This window comes from Herpailurus yagouaroundi, unplaced genomic scaffold, assembly GCF_014898765.1.
Source record: "Herpailurus yagouaroundi ecotype Mexico unplaced genomic scaffold, PumYag 248, whole genome shotgun sequence".
NCBI classification, from domain to species: domain Eukaryota; kingdom Metazoa; phylum Chordata; class Mammalia; order Carnivora; family Felidae; genus Herpailurus; species Herpailurus yagouaroundi.
The window spans coordinates 898,691-912,326 of record NW_024412465.1 but is presented as its reverse complement, the minus strand read 5'-3'; the positions used below and the strand labels follow the sequence as shown (position 1 = coordinate 912,326).

The 13,636-nt window shown below is 43.0% G+C and overlaps 1 protein-coding gene across 1 annotated transcript in view; it reads right to left on the bottom strand.

Annotated features, from left to right (window-relative positions):
* ANOS1 (anosmin 1) overlaps positions 1 to 13,636 on the bottom strand; it is a 388,737-nt gene that overhangs the window by 52,892 nt on the left and 322,209 nt on the right. The window contains exon 5 of the mRNA XM_040460147.1: positions 1,117 to 1,339. Within this exon, the coding sequence (XP_040316081.1) occupies positions 1,117 to 1,339 (223 nt within the window). The remainder of the gene's footprint in view (positions 1 to 1,116; positions 1,340 to 13,636) is intronic.

Below are 13,636 nucleotides of genomic sequence, written 5' to 3'. Positions count from 1 at the left end.
CAGACTTCTGAAAATAGTTCGCCAGCCAGCACATAATTCAAAACGGGCATATTGCTGGCGATAGTGTTTCATGCGGTTTAAAAATAACTGACCTATATTTGGAAATAATATATATTTGGTGTGAAAGAGAGGAGAATCAAAGATGATTCTCTCTACTTATAATATTAATAATAATATTTATATATATAAATGGTTTGATGAACTGACTCCCCATCTCTGGAAGATAGCTCCTCCTCCCCCTGGTTCTCAAGACACGACTCAAAATAGTGACAGTCCACACAATGACATTCGTGTTCTTGGATTATGCCAACAAGAAATCCACAATACTGGTGCATTGGTTATGCATTTCTCAAGGGTGCCCCACCCCCAGCCCATTTTCCAAGGATTTAAATCCATTTACTCCAATGTACCCGGAGCAGCCGAATTGATTTATTCTTACTGGAGAAAAGTACGAGAAAGTTCCTGAAGTGATGTTGTCCTCCTGAAATGTTAAATGTGATAAGGATGGGGCGCCTGGGTGGCGCAGTCGGTGAAGCGTCCGACTTCAGCCAGGTCACGATCTCGCGGTCCGTGAGTTCGAGCCCCGCGCCGGGCCCTGGGCTGATGGCTCGGAGCCTGGAGCCTGTTTCCGATTCTGTGTCTCCCTCTCTCTGCCCCTCCCCCGTTCATGCTCTGTCTCTCTCTGTCCCAAAAATAAATAAAAAACGTTGAAAAAAAAATTTAAAAAAAAATAAATAAATGTGATAAGGATGATTTGCTCTGCCCCAGAATGTGTGCGCTGTGGCTGATCTATACGATCCGGTGGTATTTTCAGATGTTTGTGGCACAAAGTACACTTTCTTACCGTTTTTCTTTTCTTCCAATGGTGCCATCTTTGTTTTTGGTTTTCGTTTTTGAGAGACAGAGTAAGTGAGTGGGGGAGGGCAGAGAGAGCCTGACGTGGGGCTTGAACTCACCAACTGTGAGATCATGACCAGAGTCGAAACCAAGAGTCAGGCGCTCAACCGACTGTGCCCCCGGGGCACCCCCGTAGTGCCATCTTTGACTGACACCCTTCCCCATGCACACACAACCCCACTGTGAGGGTCCCTTCACAGTGGGTGCTCTGCTCATTACCTTTGTACAGCGTCTTGGGCACCTGGCAGGTGTGTCCGCACCCATTGGAACAACATTTCTTAACCCCAGAGCACTCGTTGTCAGCTTCACAACTTTCCACACAGGCGGCGGCAAATCCGCTTGCTTTCTCGGGGGCCGGGCAGTCCCCCTGCTTCACCGCTAGGATGTACTTGAGGAACTCACAGCTCGTCAGGCATTCGTAGTTCTTCTTGGGGAACAGAGGCTAAAGAGAGAAGAACCATTCTCTTATTTTTAAGATGTAAAATTCTTAAGTCACCTTTGCACTTGACGTGGGTCTCGAACTTACAACCCCAAGGTCAAGAGTCACACGCTCTTACTGACAGAGGCAACCTGGTGCCCTTAAAAGAGAACTTCTCTTATGACAGACTCAGGATGCTTGATTTCCAAGACATCAGAAAGGAAGGTAAAAAATTCCTACTTGGTCAAAATTTCCCTGGAATATTTTACAAAATAAATAGATTTGTTTTCTTTTCCCCCCCCAAACCCATAATACTGTACGTTAATTTCTAAAAGGAACCCGACCCTTGAATTGTACCTTTCCAGATACACATGAATTATACAAACGCACATTCACAAAGTGTTACATTGTGAGTTAAATGTGGTTGTCAAATAATTGATTACAAATATTCATAAAGGATGTTAGTACCATTTGAGGAGCTCTTTGGGACCACTGTACACATATTTTCATTCTCTAATGAGTCATTTAGTTTTTGCACGGTCAATACTAATCAAGATGTGTTCGCTGTAGCCCTACGGAACATTTACAACCCTCACATCAGTTAACACATTTAGTGATAGCTTATCAAATAGTAGTCTAAGCCTCAGTTAATTGAACATCTTTTAATAATATCCAGCTTCTAGAGTTAATGTGCACATGGGACCTCTTATCAATATGGAATTGTCAATAAATTCTGCAGAAAACGAATGTGAATCGTTGTTACCTGTGACACAGTCAAGTTCTGGATAGCATAGGGCTGATGATATTTCAGTTGAGCCCACAATCAATGAAACACTAGAGAGAACAGGTATTCCTTGACTTGTTTAGAGAGTCAGTCGCATTACGGAAACAGTGTGAGTAGTGGAAAGGGTCACTTATCAAATGTGTCTTTTTCCTTAGGAAAAATGGTTCAGGACAGCATTTGGTGATGCTCCTTTTGCTTTGATGGCTGGTTGCCAAGATAGCTACCCTAACCCCAACCAGTCCCCTAAACCCATTGTCAGCTGCAATGCACCTGTCCAGCCAGGTAAAGTCCCAGCCCTCCATCCATCCCCTTTGTAAGGGTGCCATGTTGTTGCTAAAGAAGGTTTTGTGAGCCAGGCTCCCAGGCAGTGGGGATGGCACTCCCACACCCACCCTCTGCCAAGAACTGGGGCACTGAGAGACATGTGGTGAACCGCAGGCACTGTCTGGAACTGTCCCCTCCGTGTGCACGAAGTGTTCACCTGCATGGGCTCGAACTCTGGTGAGGCTGTGCTCAGTCAGCCCTAAGCAATGCCAACAGCAGTGTCAGAGAGGGGCTCCACTCAGAGCCTTCCTCCTGGAGGTAGGAGACCACCGAGGAAGGTTCTCTGTTTACTGTTTGATGTCAAATAGGAGTCAGCGACACCAGAATTACATGTGGTGGCAGTGGTGACCACGAACCGGGGTGCAATGTGAACAGCATGTGGTAGGTGCTGTTCCACACTGCTGACTAGCCATGACTCATGACTGGTAGCACCCGGGGACCCCTGAATGGCACCCGGCAACACTTCTGGTGGCTGAGTCAACACTGGCCTCACCGATGACTGCATAGGGCTCACCGCTACCTGGCAACATCTGGGCATCTCCTGATAACGCTGCCCACCACCTGGTAAGACCTACCCTGTGTTACCAGTTGCTTCTCAGTGACTGAACACGAGTCTCTACCACATGCTGGGAAACACCTGCCAGCATGCTGACCACTGCTCCTCACTGATGACCGAGTTTGACCCTCTACGCAGCTAGCGACACCCACGTCTTTACCTTGCTTCCAAAAAGGGAGTTAATTATAGCCAGTTTACTCCTCATGTTGATGGTGACTGAAATGTCATTGGAAACCACAAACATGGTAACTCCAGCACCAGGACCCGTCCCAGTCACCCAGGAAAACTCCAACCCCAGGGCAGTCCTCCATGCTGCTTCTCCTCTCCTTCCCCCGATGGTGCCTTCACAACCTGCCTGGGGCGCCTGGGTGGCTCCCTCGGTTAAGCATCCGGCTCTTGACTTTGGCTCAGGTCACCATCTCACAGTTCATGGGATTGAGCCCTACGTCGGGCTCTGCACTTGGCATGGGGTCTGCTTGGGATTCTTCTCCCTCTCTCTCTCTGCCCCTTCCCTGCTCCTTCTCTCTCTCTCTCTCTCCGTTTCTCTCTCTCAAAATAAAATTTAAAAAAAAAATCTGCGTACGAGTTATGACGGCAAGTGCTACATTATGTGTATTTTACCACAATTAAAAAAAAACTTACCTATGGGCGAGAAATGTGTGCATACTGTGCGGACATGTGTGGTATCAGATACGAGCACTCTCTCCCAGACACATGGTCTTTGTGATAGCGTAAATCTAATGTCCTTTCAGGTGTCAATGCTGTATGACCATTAAATATGATGGAAGAGTTCAGCCTCTGACAAAAGTGGGAGAAAACTGGAAGCACTGGTTAGAAAAGGTATAACCCCAAAGTGTAAGTTACAATCGTGGATGTCAAATAAATGATTATTAGTCAAAACAGTGTCTCAACTGAAGAACTTCCCGGGTAAAACCTACAAGAAAGGCCATGGTTTCAATACAGAAGTACCATAAATTTGTAGCTAATTTTTTGTTAACTGCGTAACACTGAAAGCCTCGTCAGTCCTTAAGGCTTTCCTGTCTTCATTTCACAGTTCATTTTTCTGTTAGCTGCTAGGTGTGCTTCCCTTCACTGGCTTTTGAATTCCTAAATTTAAGTCCAACCCTAACTGTGGAATCAAGGAAGGATGTAAAGGGATCCATGACAATGATGAAGTGCTGGCCAGTTTCTCTCTCAACAAAACGTATATATTACATGCACTGAAAGAAAATATTTAGTTACCCAAGTCAATTGGCCTGCATGGGCTGAAATGGCCGTGTACAAATAACTTTATTAAATCTGGCAAGTGTTTACGGCTTGCTAACTGGGATATCACCACGACTCAGTTTGCGCTACGGCACGATCACCTCGGCCTCTTCCATCTTCAAGTACGAAAACAGGGTATGATTCGAGATTCAGATAACAAAGTGTGGGCTCTCTGCTCATGTGACTCTCACCATCACTGCGCCAACCGCCATACCCTTGAACTGTGAGAGACTTCCCGGTCAGAGACAGTATCTCCTCATCTTAACAATTTACTGATGGAGCAAATGGGGCAGAATTAAAAACAAATAAACAAAAACAGTGGCCTTCCCAGGTCCGAACCATTTGTTCCCAGTGAATGTCATGTAACAGGAACAATGATAATTAGCAGACTCATTTAGATCTTCCGGTTGACGTGAGAGGCGTTCTGTACATTTATTCAATATTTCTCCTTCTTGGTATGGATTCAAAACTGTGATTTTTTTGTGTGTGCGTGTGAGTGTTTGGAGAACCGTGGAAACAAATGCATGAACAAAAAAAGTTCATCCTTGCCCTGGAGCTTTCTCGACGGGTACATGAGCCTGAAGTAATACAAATAACGTTATGAATATTACATGAGACGGTGCATACAAAGGACGAAGCCCTATTATGCACCCCAATGGGTACTCAATAGCAGTGGAGTAATTGGTGTCTCTTTTCTTTTCCCATGCTACAAGTTTACTGTTTAACATTTCCAAATTCTTCTGTTATTCCGACAAAAATGTTTTGAGAGCCACAGACAGAAAGTTGGCTCTGCTTCTCCACAGTGTGACCATCACAAGTTTCCAACATGCTACTGCCAGGTTAAGTTCTGAAATCTGTGTGGGGGGACGTTGCCCTGTTGGCACTTACAAGAGAGAAAAACGTCTAAGTTTGGGGGTTCGTCTTACAAATACACGGATTTGGTACAAGTATCTTACAGATGACTTGGATTCAATGGTTCCATTGTTTATTAAAGGCAGATTTTAATGTTCTCTATCAATTATCTTGGATAATTATCTTGGATTAGGTTGAAAAACTATTAGTGGTCTGAATGTAAATTGGCGAATATATGGTCTCTGTATGCAGGTCTGTCACTATGCCTTTAAACATAGCTTCTTGAGAATGCACTAGTTGAATGGAATAAAGACAAAAATGAATGCAAGTCAGTGAAAATGATGTGTGAATATCAGTATTCTAGACATAAAGAAAATGTGTAAATTGGGCCACTAATGGCCAGTTGTAAATCCTGTGAACGTAGGTCACTCAGTGTCAGTAAAGATACTCCTGACCAATAAGCACCTACTATTTCTTGTGATATTACGAGTTAATTACTGGGAGACTCGTCAAGAGAGATGTGAAAAATTTAGGGAAGGTGTAAGTTACCCCCATCATGATGAGTACAATGGCCATCAGCTTCATGGGAAACGAAAACGTGTGGAAACACGGATGGATGTGCTAAATGCTGTATTTGTTTATAAAATTGTACCAGCTACTAACTAACACAAACTGTTCATTGTAAGATTAATGTAATTCCAACTCCTTATAAAACTATTAATATGAGGGGTGCCTGGGTGGCACAGCTGCATCCGACTCTTGATCTCGGCTCAGGTAATGATCTCATGATTTGTGAGTTTGAGCTCTGCATTGGGCTGTATGCTGATGGCACCATGGCACGAAGCCTGTTTGGGATTGTCTTCCTGTCTCTCTGCCCTTCCCCCGCTGTGTGCTCACTCACTCCCTTTCTCTCCTTCAAAATAAGTAAGCCAAAAAAATTCAAAATTACAAACGTGAATAATTTTGCAAATCATACAAATCATACATCTTTTGCCAAGTCATTGGCTCTAATTTAACATTGGGGAAAATTAGGGGCGCCTGGGTGGCGCAGTCGGTTAAGTGTCCGACTTCAACCAGGTCACGATCTCGCGGTCCGTGAGTTCGAGCCCCGCGTCGGGCTCTGGGCTGATGGCTCAGAGCCTGGAGCCTGTTTCTGATTCTGTGTCTCCCTCTCTCTCTGCCCCTACCCCATTCATGCTCTGTCTCTCTCTGTCCCAAAAATAAATAAACTTTGAAAAAAAAAAATAAATAAAATAAAATAAAATTGGGGAAAATCATGGTTACTATGCTCATTAATTTTTGTTCATTCTTTTTTCTGCCCTTCCGCGACGTGAATACTCTCCAAAATCATGTATTTTTCTAGAGTAGTTAGTATCTACTGGTGTCATCGTGCAGTCAAATAAGACAAAGTATTGTAGTCAATGAAAATACCCTTGGTGCAATGGATTAGGTGAAAATCCTTAATATTTTATGGAATATTATATATTGTTGATTCTTATAAATTTCTTATAAATCTCTCCTACATCCCATCTCTCTGCTTAAAAACTAAAATATGTATTTTAGTGCCTTATCTGGGCAATATTCTAATAAGCTCAACTTACCTGGCAAACGATAAAAATACAATGAAATACTAACAATAAATACTAGGTTACCAGTTCTTGGATGCTTTTGTGGAAGACACTATTATCTTTGTTTTGTTTGGTATAAAATGCAAGGTATTGTACAATCAAATAATCTGTGCAGTAATCATGGAATGATGAACATAAAAACATCAAATTCAGTAAATTATCTTAATATGTTAGAAATCACGTGAATATGAGGCCTCAGATATGGAGAGAACATCGGACTTGGTATGTAATTCAACTCAACAGAACTGTGTCATGTATCAAATATAGCAGTCTTTGAGAAAAGCCAGGGCTTGGGTGGGTTTGTTTTGTCCTGCTTCAGCTAATGCACACACGCAACGTTGATGGCAGAATCCGTCCCCCAGGGGCTTTGCTTGCTCATCTCACTTATTCCTCCCCAGTCCCCATAACCATTATGATCTCCATTTTACACATGAGGAGACAGAAACTCAGGGAGGTTATAATTTATCTGAAATCACAAAACAAGTAAGAGTGTGGGCCACTCTTGCAACAGTGTTTTTCTACAGACCATCCCATATCTCAGGGAAAACTAAGAAGGCAGCAAGGACTGTGGCTCTCAACTTGCTTTCCTAGGAGGATCACCTGGGAGCTTCTAACGCTCTTAAAATGTCAAGGCACAGAGGGAACACATTCTAAATACGTTCTGATAAACAAGTATATGTGGAAATCATAGATATACACGTATATATGTAAATTATATATATATGCAAATCAAAAGACAAGGAATTTTATCCAGGAATATTGATAAAAATCAGCAACACTTAGACACAGTTTGTGCTATTGAACTTCAAGGAGAAAAATACAATTTTGTGGCATTATCAACAATAGCCAAACTATGGAAAGAGCCCAAGTGTCCATTGACTGATGAATGAATAAAAAAGATGTCATATAGACATAGACACGCACACACGCACACACGCACACACACACACACACACACACACACACACACACACACACTGGAATATTACTTAGCCATCAAAAAGAATAAAATCTTGCCATTTGCAACGATGCGGATGGAGCTACAGTGTGTTATGCAAAGAGAAATAAGTCTGTCAGACAAAGACAAACACCATATGCCATGTGATTTTATTCACATGTGGAATTTAGGAAACAAAACAGGAATATACGGGAACAGAAATAGAAACAGAGAGAGAGAGAGAGAGAGAGAGAGAGAGAGAGAGAGAGAGAGAAGCAAACCATAAGAGACTTTTAACAATACAGAACAAACTGAGGGATGCTGGTTGGGGGGGGGATCGGCTAGATGGGTGACAGGTATTAAGGAGGACACACTTGTTGGGATGAGCACTGAGTGTTGTATGTAAGTGATGAATCACTGAATTCTACTCCTGAAACCAATACTGCACTGCATGCTACTTAGCTAGAATTTAAATGAAAATGTGGAAGAAAAAAATTATAAACATGTTAATTTTTCAGGCATCCAGGTAAAAAGGGCAAATTGATTATGATGGAGAAAATATGGTTTTCCCCATGTCAGTTTCTCCCTACAAAATTTAATGTGTGAAGCTAATATAGCAAAGTTTGCATAATAGTAAGAAAATAAACTATACATGCATATATATATATATATAATATATACACAAACACACATAAAATCAGCTAAGCTGTTATTCAAACGTACATGTGACAGAACCATTCTCAAAGAAAAAACTCAGAGAACATAGCACCCGTGAGGCTTTGTTACAAATCGATGCAATGCCAAATTCAGCCATTCTACAGATAAGCAGGAAACAAGAATAAATGGGCTAGTACAATACTCAGTACTCAAAGAAAATAATGCAGATACTTATATATTATGGGAGAGAAGCGTGTGCAATCCAATTTGGACTTCATGTACAGTGGTAGGCAAAGTTTGTTGTGAACAATTTCAAACAAAATGGCTATCTGTGGACTCCTTTTTAGAAACAAAAGGTATCACATTTTTTAAAAGATTTTATTTTTTTAATGTTTTTATTTTTTTTAATTTTTTTTAACATTTTATTTATTTTTGAGACAGAGAGAGACAGAGCATGAACGGGGGAGGGGCAGAGAGAGAGGGAGACACAGAATCCGAATCAGGCTCCAGGCTCTGAGCTGTCAGCACAGAACCCGACACTGGACTTGACTCATGAACCGTGAGATTATGACCTGAGCCAAAGTCAGATGCTTAACCCCCTGAGCCATCCAAGCACCCCATAAAAGATTTTATTTTTAAGTAATCTCTACAGCCAGTGCGGGGCTCGAACTCACAACCCCTGAGATCAAGAGTCACATTCTCTACCGACTGAGCCAGCCGGGCACCCCAAGATATGATCAAATTTACAAGCCAAGTGTAAAGAAATAGGTGTAAAAGTCTTGATCACTTTATCATCCACATAAATATATAACTAAAATTAAATAAACCAGGAATTATGGTGAAGGAAGAATATTCAATGTAATAAAACTAACAATTAGGAAATAATAATGTTAGAAAAATTGGGAGGTACAAAGACTGGTGTGAGGAACATATAAGTAACTTGCATGGAACTTAATTTTAGGGCATCAGTATAAAATAAAGCAAATATAAAATTTTTTAAATAATGCTTTTGATCTCATAATACTTTTCATAATCATTTTCTCCCCCAAATTTGAAGATTCCTTTTTCTTCTGTTAAGCTCAAATAGTATTAAACTTCAAGCATTATTATTAAAAAACTATCAAGCATTGAGATACCAGATAAGATGTTCACTTGATGGTAATGTATTGGGGTCCCCCAGACCACCCCAGGTTTGCTAATTCACTAGGGAGACTCATAGGGCTCAGCATATAGTCCTACTCTGGGCTATGATTTATTATAGTAAAAGTAAGAACAGGGAAAACATGTGTAGCATGAAGTCCACAGGAAACCAGGTAATACATGTGAAATGCCGCCACCAGAGACATTAAGGAGACACTCAGTGCCCAGATTTTTGACAACACTGGTCACCAGGCTGCGGCCCAAATACCCAGACAGCCCTTGAGAAACTGGTGGCCATCACAACCATACTGTTGTACTAATAGTTCAGGGACAGTGAGCCCCTCTTACAGTTAGGGAATGGGGGGAACCCACCCCAAACCTGAGTTCCCACATGCCAGCCAAGAGCCAATCTTTTAATTAGGAATTTCTTTTTTTTTTTTTTAATGTTCATTTATTTTTGAGAGAGAGAGAGAGACAGAGGTGAGTGGGAGAGGGGCAGAGAGAGAGAGGGAGACATAGAATCTGAAGCAGGCCCCAGGCTCTGAGCTGTCAGCACAGAGCCTGATGCAGGGCTCAAACCCGCAGACCCTGAGATCGTAACCTGAGCTGAAGTCGGGCGCTTAACCAACTGAGCCACCCAGGCGCCCCTAATTAGGAATTCCTAAGAGAGTGGTCTTAGGTTTGCTGTGGTAACTCTTTTGCACAGATAACCATGGATATTCTGGATGGTAGAATTTGGAGTAATACTTTGGTTTTACCCTCCTGTGTAGTTGTTACATTAAGTTTTTAATGTGCATATATAATTTCCACAAAACCATAAAATATTACATTGTTAAAAAAAATCTCTAGTTGCGTCTTTCAGAGAAGGAACATAAATACGAACATAAATACTACTAAAATAGGAAAAAGTAGTCTCAATTCAAATGTTTCTAATTTATGCTTGGAAATGCAATTATAATTGGCCTGGAAACTCAATCATGCATCCTAATTTATTAGATGGGATTACAATTAATTTGGTTCCCAGGCAAGTTAGAGACCCTGACCATGAATAATATAAATTAGGAGAACATCAGAAACATGCGTTAGGGAAGTCACTTCCAATGAGTACGTGTCCCATTTGTCAAATTATGGTCATCTTAGGTTTACCTCAACTTCCTCTTGGGAAGAAAATGAAGAGATTTAAAAAAAAAATTTTTTTTACTGTTTATTTATTTTTGAGAGAGAGAGAGAGGCAGATTGTAACCAGAGGGAGGGGCATAGACAGAGGGAGACATAGAATCCGAAGCAGGCTCCAGGCTCTGAGCCATCAGCACAGAGCCCGGCGCAGGCCTCGAACTCACTAACCGTGAGATCATGACCTGAGCCGAAGTCGGTCGCTTAACTGACTGAGCCACCCAGGCGCCCCAAGAGATATTTTTAAACTACTAATTTAAAAAAGTGTTAACCTGGAATTCTATACCTATACCTTTCATGTGAGGATGGAAACAAACCAGCAACTAAAATTCTGCATTTTTAGTGATAAAAAAAACTAGGGGTTTCCCCTGTTAAAAAACCATTTTTTGTTGGTTTCTTTTCAGTCCTTATCAGCAATTCGCATCTGCTCTGTCTACAGAATATCACAGAAGAAAATACAAAACACTTCAGACAATCAGCGCGCAACTCCGAGTGAGCCCTTGACAGGGCACCCCAGTATCCAAGCGGGACACGCGCATTCTCCTGCGTAGGAAAAGCCCCTGCTTCCACGGGCTCGGCTCAGCGCCGCCTAATGGAAATGCAGACTCTGGGTGCCCACAGCATGCGCCTCCCGAATCAGAACTAGCACGTCTAAAAGATGCCCAGGTGATCTGTGTGCACAAGGGAGTGTGAAAGGCGCCGTTCTGGGCCATTCTAGAAGCTGCAGGAGGCATCTGCAGATGTGAGTGTCTCTCCATGTCCTCCCTGGCTTCTCATTCCAGAACCCTGGGCTTTTTACCCAGAGCACCTGTAACCTCAGACCCCCGACAAGACTCGTTTCCCCCAGCATACGAACGTATTCAAGTCTTCCCAAAGGAAAGGTACACAAAAATCGCGTCCTTAAACTGAAGGTTCCTGGCCACAGCCCCTCCCCTCCCCTCCTCCCACACAGACACTCTTAACAAATGGAGACAGACATTTGTGTGGATTTGGTCGACATTTCCTCCTGTACTTAATATTCCACAGCCCAGAGTTCTACAGATGGACGACCCCTGCTCCACAGAAACCCTCTGACAGGGTTCTAGTCACCTCATGATGACAAAATCCCTTTTAAGTCTGTACCTTACTGACCTATCGCAGAATTCACAAGTATTAACCGTGCCCACCCCTTTGGAGTGGCTAATGGCTAATCTTTATTCAATGTTTCTCATGTTCAGACCCTGGTTAAATGTTTTACATGCATCTTTTATTTTTTTACTCAAATTTGATGCTCTTGCGGTTTCCATGCTATATTCCCTTAACGCTTCCCACCTGCCTTGTCCCTCTTTCCAGGTGAGCTAGGCCTTTAAATCACTCAGAATAATTGCCAGTCTCCACTTCTTGTAAAATTTCAAAACTCATCAATTCTCCTCCAAGAGAACCGCATATAATTCTGTATTCCCCAGCGTCATACAAAAATTCAGTGAAACCTGGGTGCCTGCGTGGCTTAGTTGGTTGAATGTCCATCTGACAGCTCCTGATTTCGGCTCTGGCCGTGATCACGTGGTTTGTGAATTTGAACCCCGTGTCGGGCTCTGTGCTGACAGCACAGAGCCTGCCTCACATTCTCTCTCTCCCTCTCTCTGCCCCTTACCCAGCTGCACTCTGTCTCAATATAAATAATCTTAAAAAAAATTCAGTGAAAACTGAGCACCTGAGTGGCTCAGGGCTGTGTGCTGAGTGTGGAATCTGCTTAAGATTCTCCCTCCACCCCCACCCCCGCTTCTGCTCCTCATGCAACGTGCATGCGTACTCTCTCTCCTTCTCTCTCTCAAATAAATAAATAAATAAAAATAAAAATTCAATGAAAATTTTTTTCATTTCAATTTTTTTTTATTAAATTTTTTTTTCCCAACGTTTATTTATTTTTGGGACAGAGAGAGACAGAGCATGAACAGGGGAGGGGCAGAGAGAGAGGGAGACACAGAATCGGAAACAGGCTCCAGGCGCTGAGCCGTCAGCCCAGAGCCCGACGCGGGGCTCGAACTCACGGACCGCGAGATCGTGACCTGGCTGAAGTCGGACGCTTAACCGACTGCGCCACCCAGGCGCCCCTATTTCAATTTTTTTTAAATGGGGGTGAAACAGCCTACACTCCATGGAGAATATGTCTCATCAAGCCAATAAACTACTGAAAAACCCTAAAAAGTCACTCAATATTATTGATTTTCTCATTTTGCCGGACTATAAAATGTGACCTAATGAGGATAGCTTCTGTTATAAGAGGACCGGTAGGGACTCCTGGGTGGCTCAGTCAGGTGAACATCCAACGTCTGCTCAGGTCATGATCTCACGGTTCATGGGTTTGAGGCCCATGTCGGGCTCTGTGCTGACAGCTCAGAACCTGCTTGGGATCTTCTCTCTCCCTCTCTGTCTGCCCCTCCCCTGCAGGTTGCTCTGTCTCAAAAATAAATAACCATTAAAAATAAAAGAGGTCCGGGGCACCTGGGTGGCTCAGTTGCTTGAGTGTCTGGCTTTGGTTCAGGTCGTGATTTCACGGTTTGTGAGTTCCAGCCCTGTATCGGGCTCTGTGCTGACAGCTCAGAGCCTGGAGTCTGCTTTGGATTCTGTGTCTCCCTCTCTCTCTGTCCCTCCCCTGCTCGTGCTTGCTCTCTGTTTCCCTCAAAAACAAATACACATGAAAACAAAATCATAGGGGCGCCTGGGTGGCTCAGTCAGTTGAGCGTCCGACTTCGGCTCAGGTCATGATCTCGCGTGATCTCGCGTGAGTTTGAGTCCCGCATGGGCTCTGTGCCGACAGCTCGGAGCCTGGAGCCTGCTTCGGATTCTGTGTCTCCCTCTCTCTCTGCCCCTCCCCTGCTCATGCTGTCTCTCAGAAATTAATAAATGTTAATAATTTTTTTGAAGAATTAAAAAAAAAGAGAGAGAGGACTGGTAGAGGCAGCCTCACAAGTAAAACTGTAAAACGCCATACGCATGCGCCACTGTAAAACGCCATACGCAT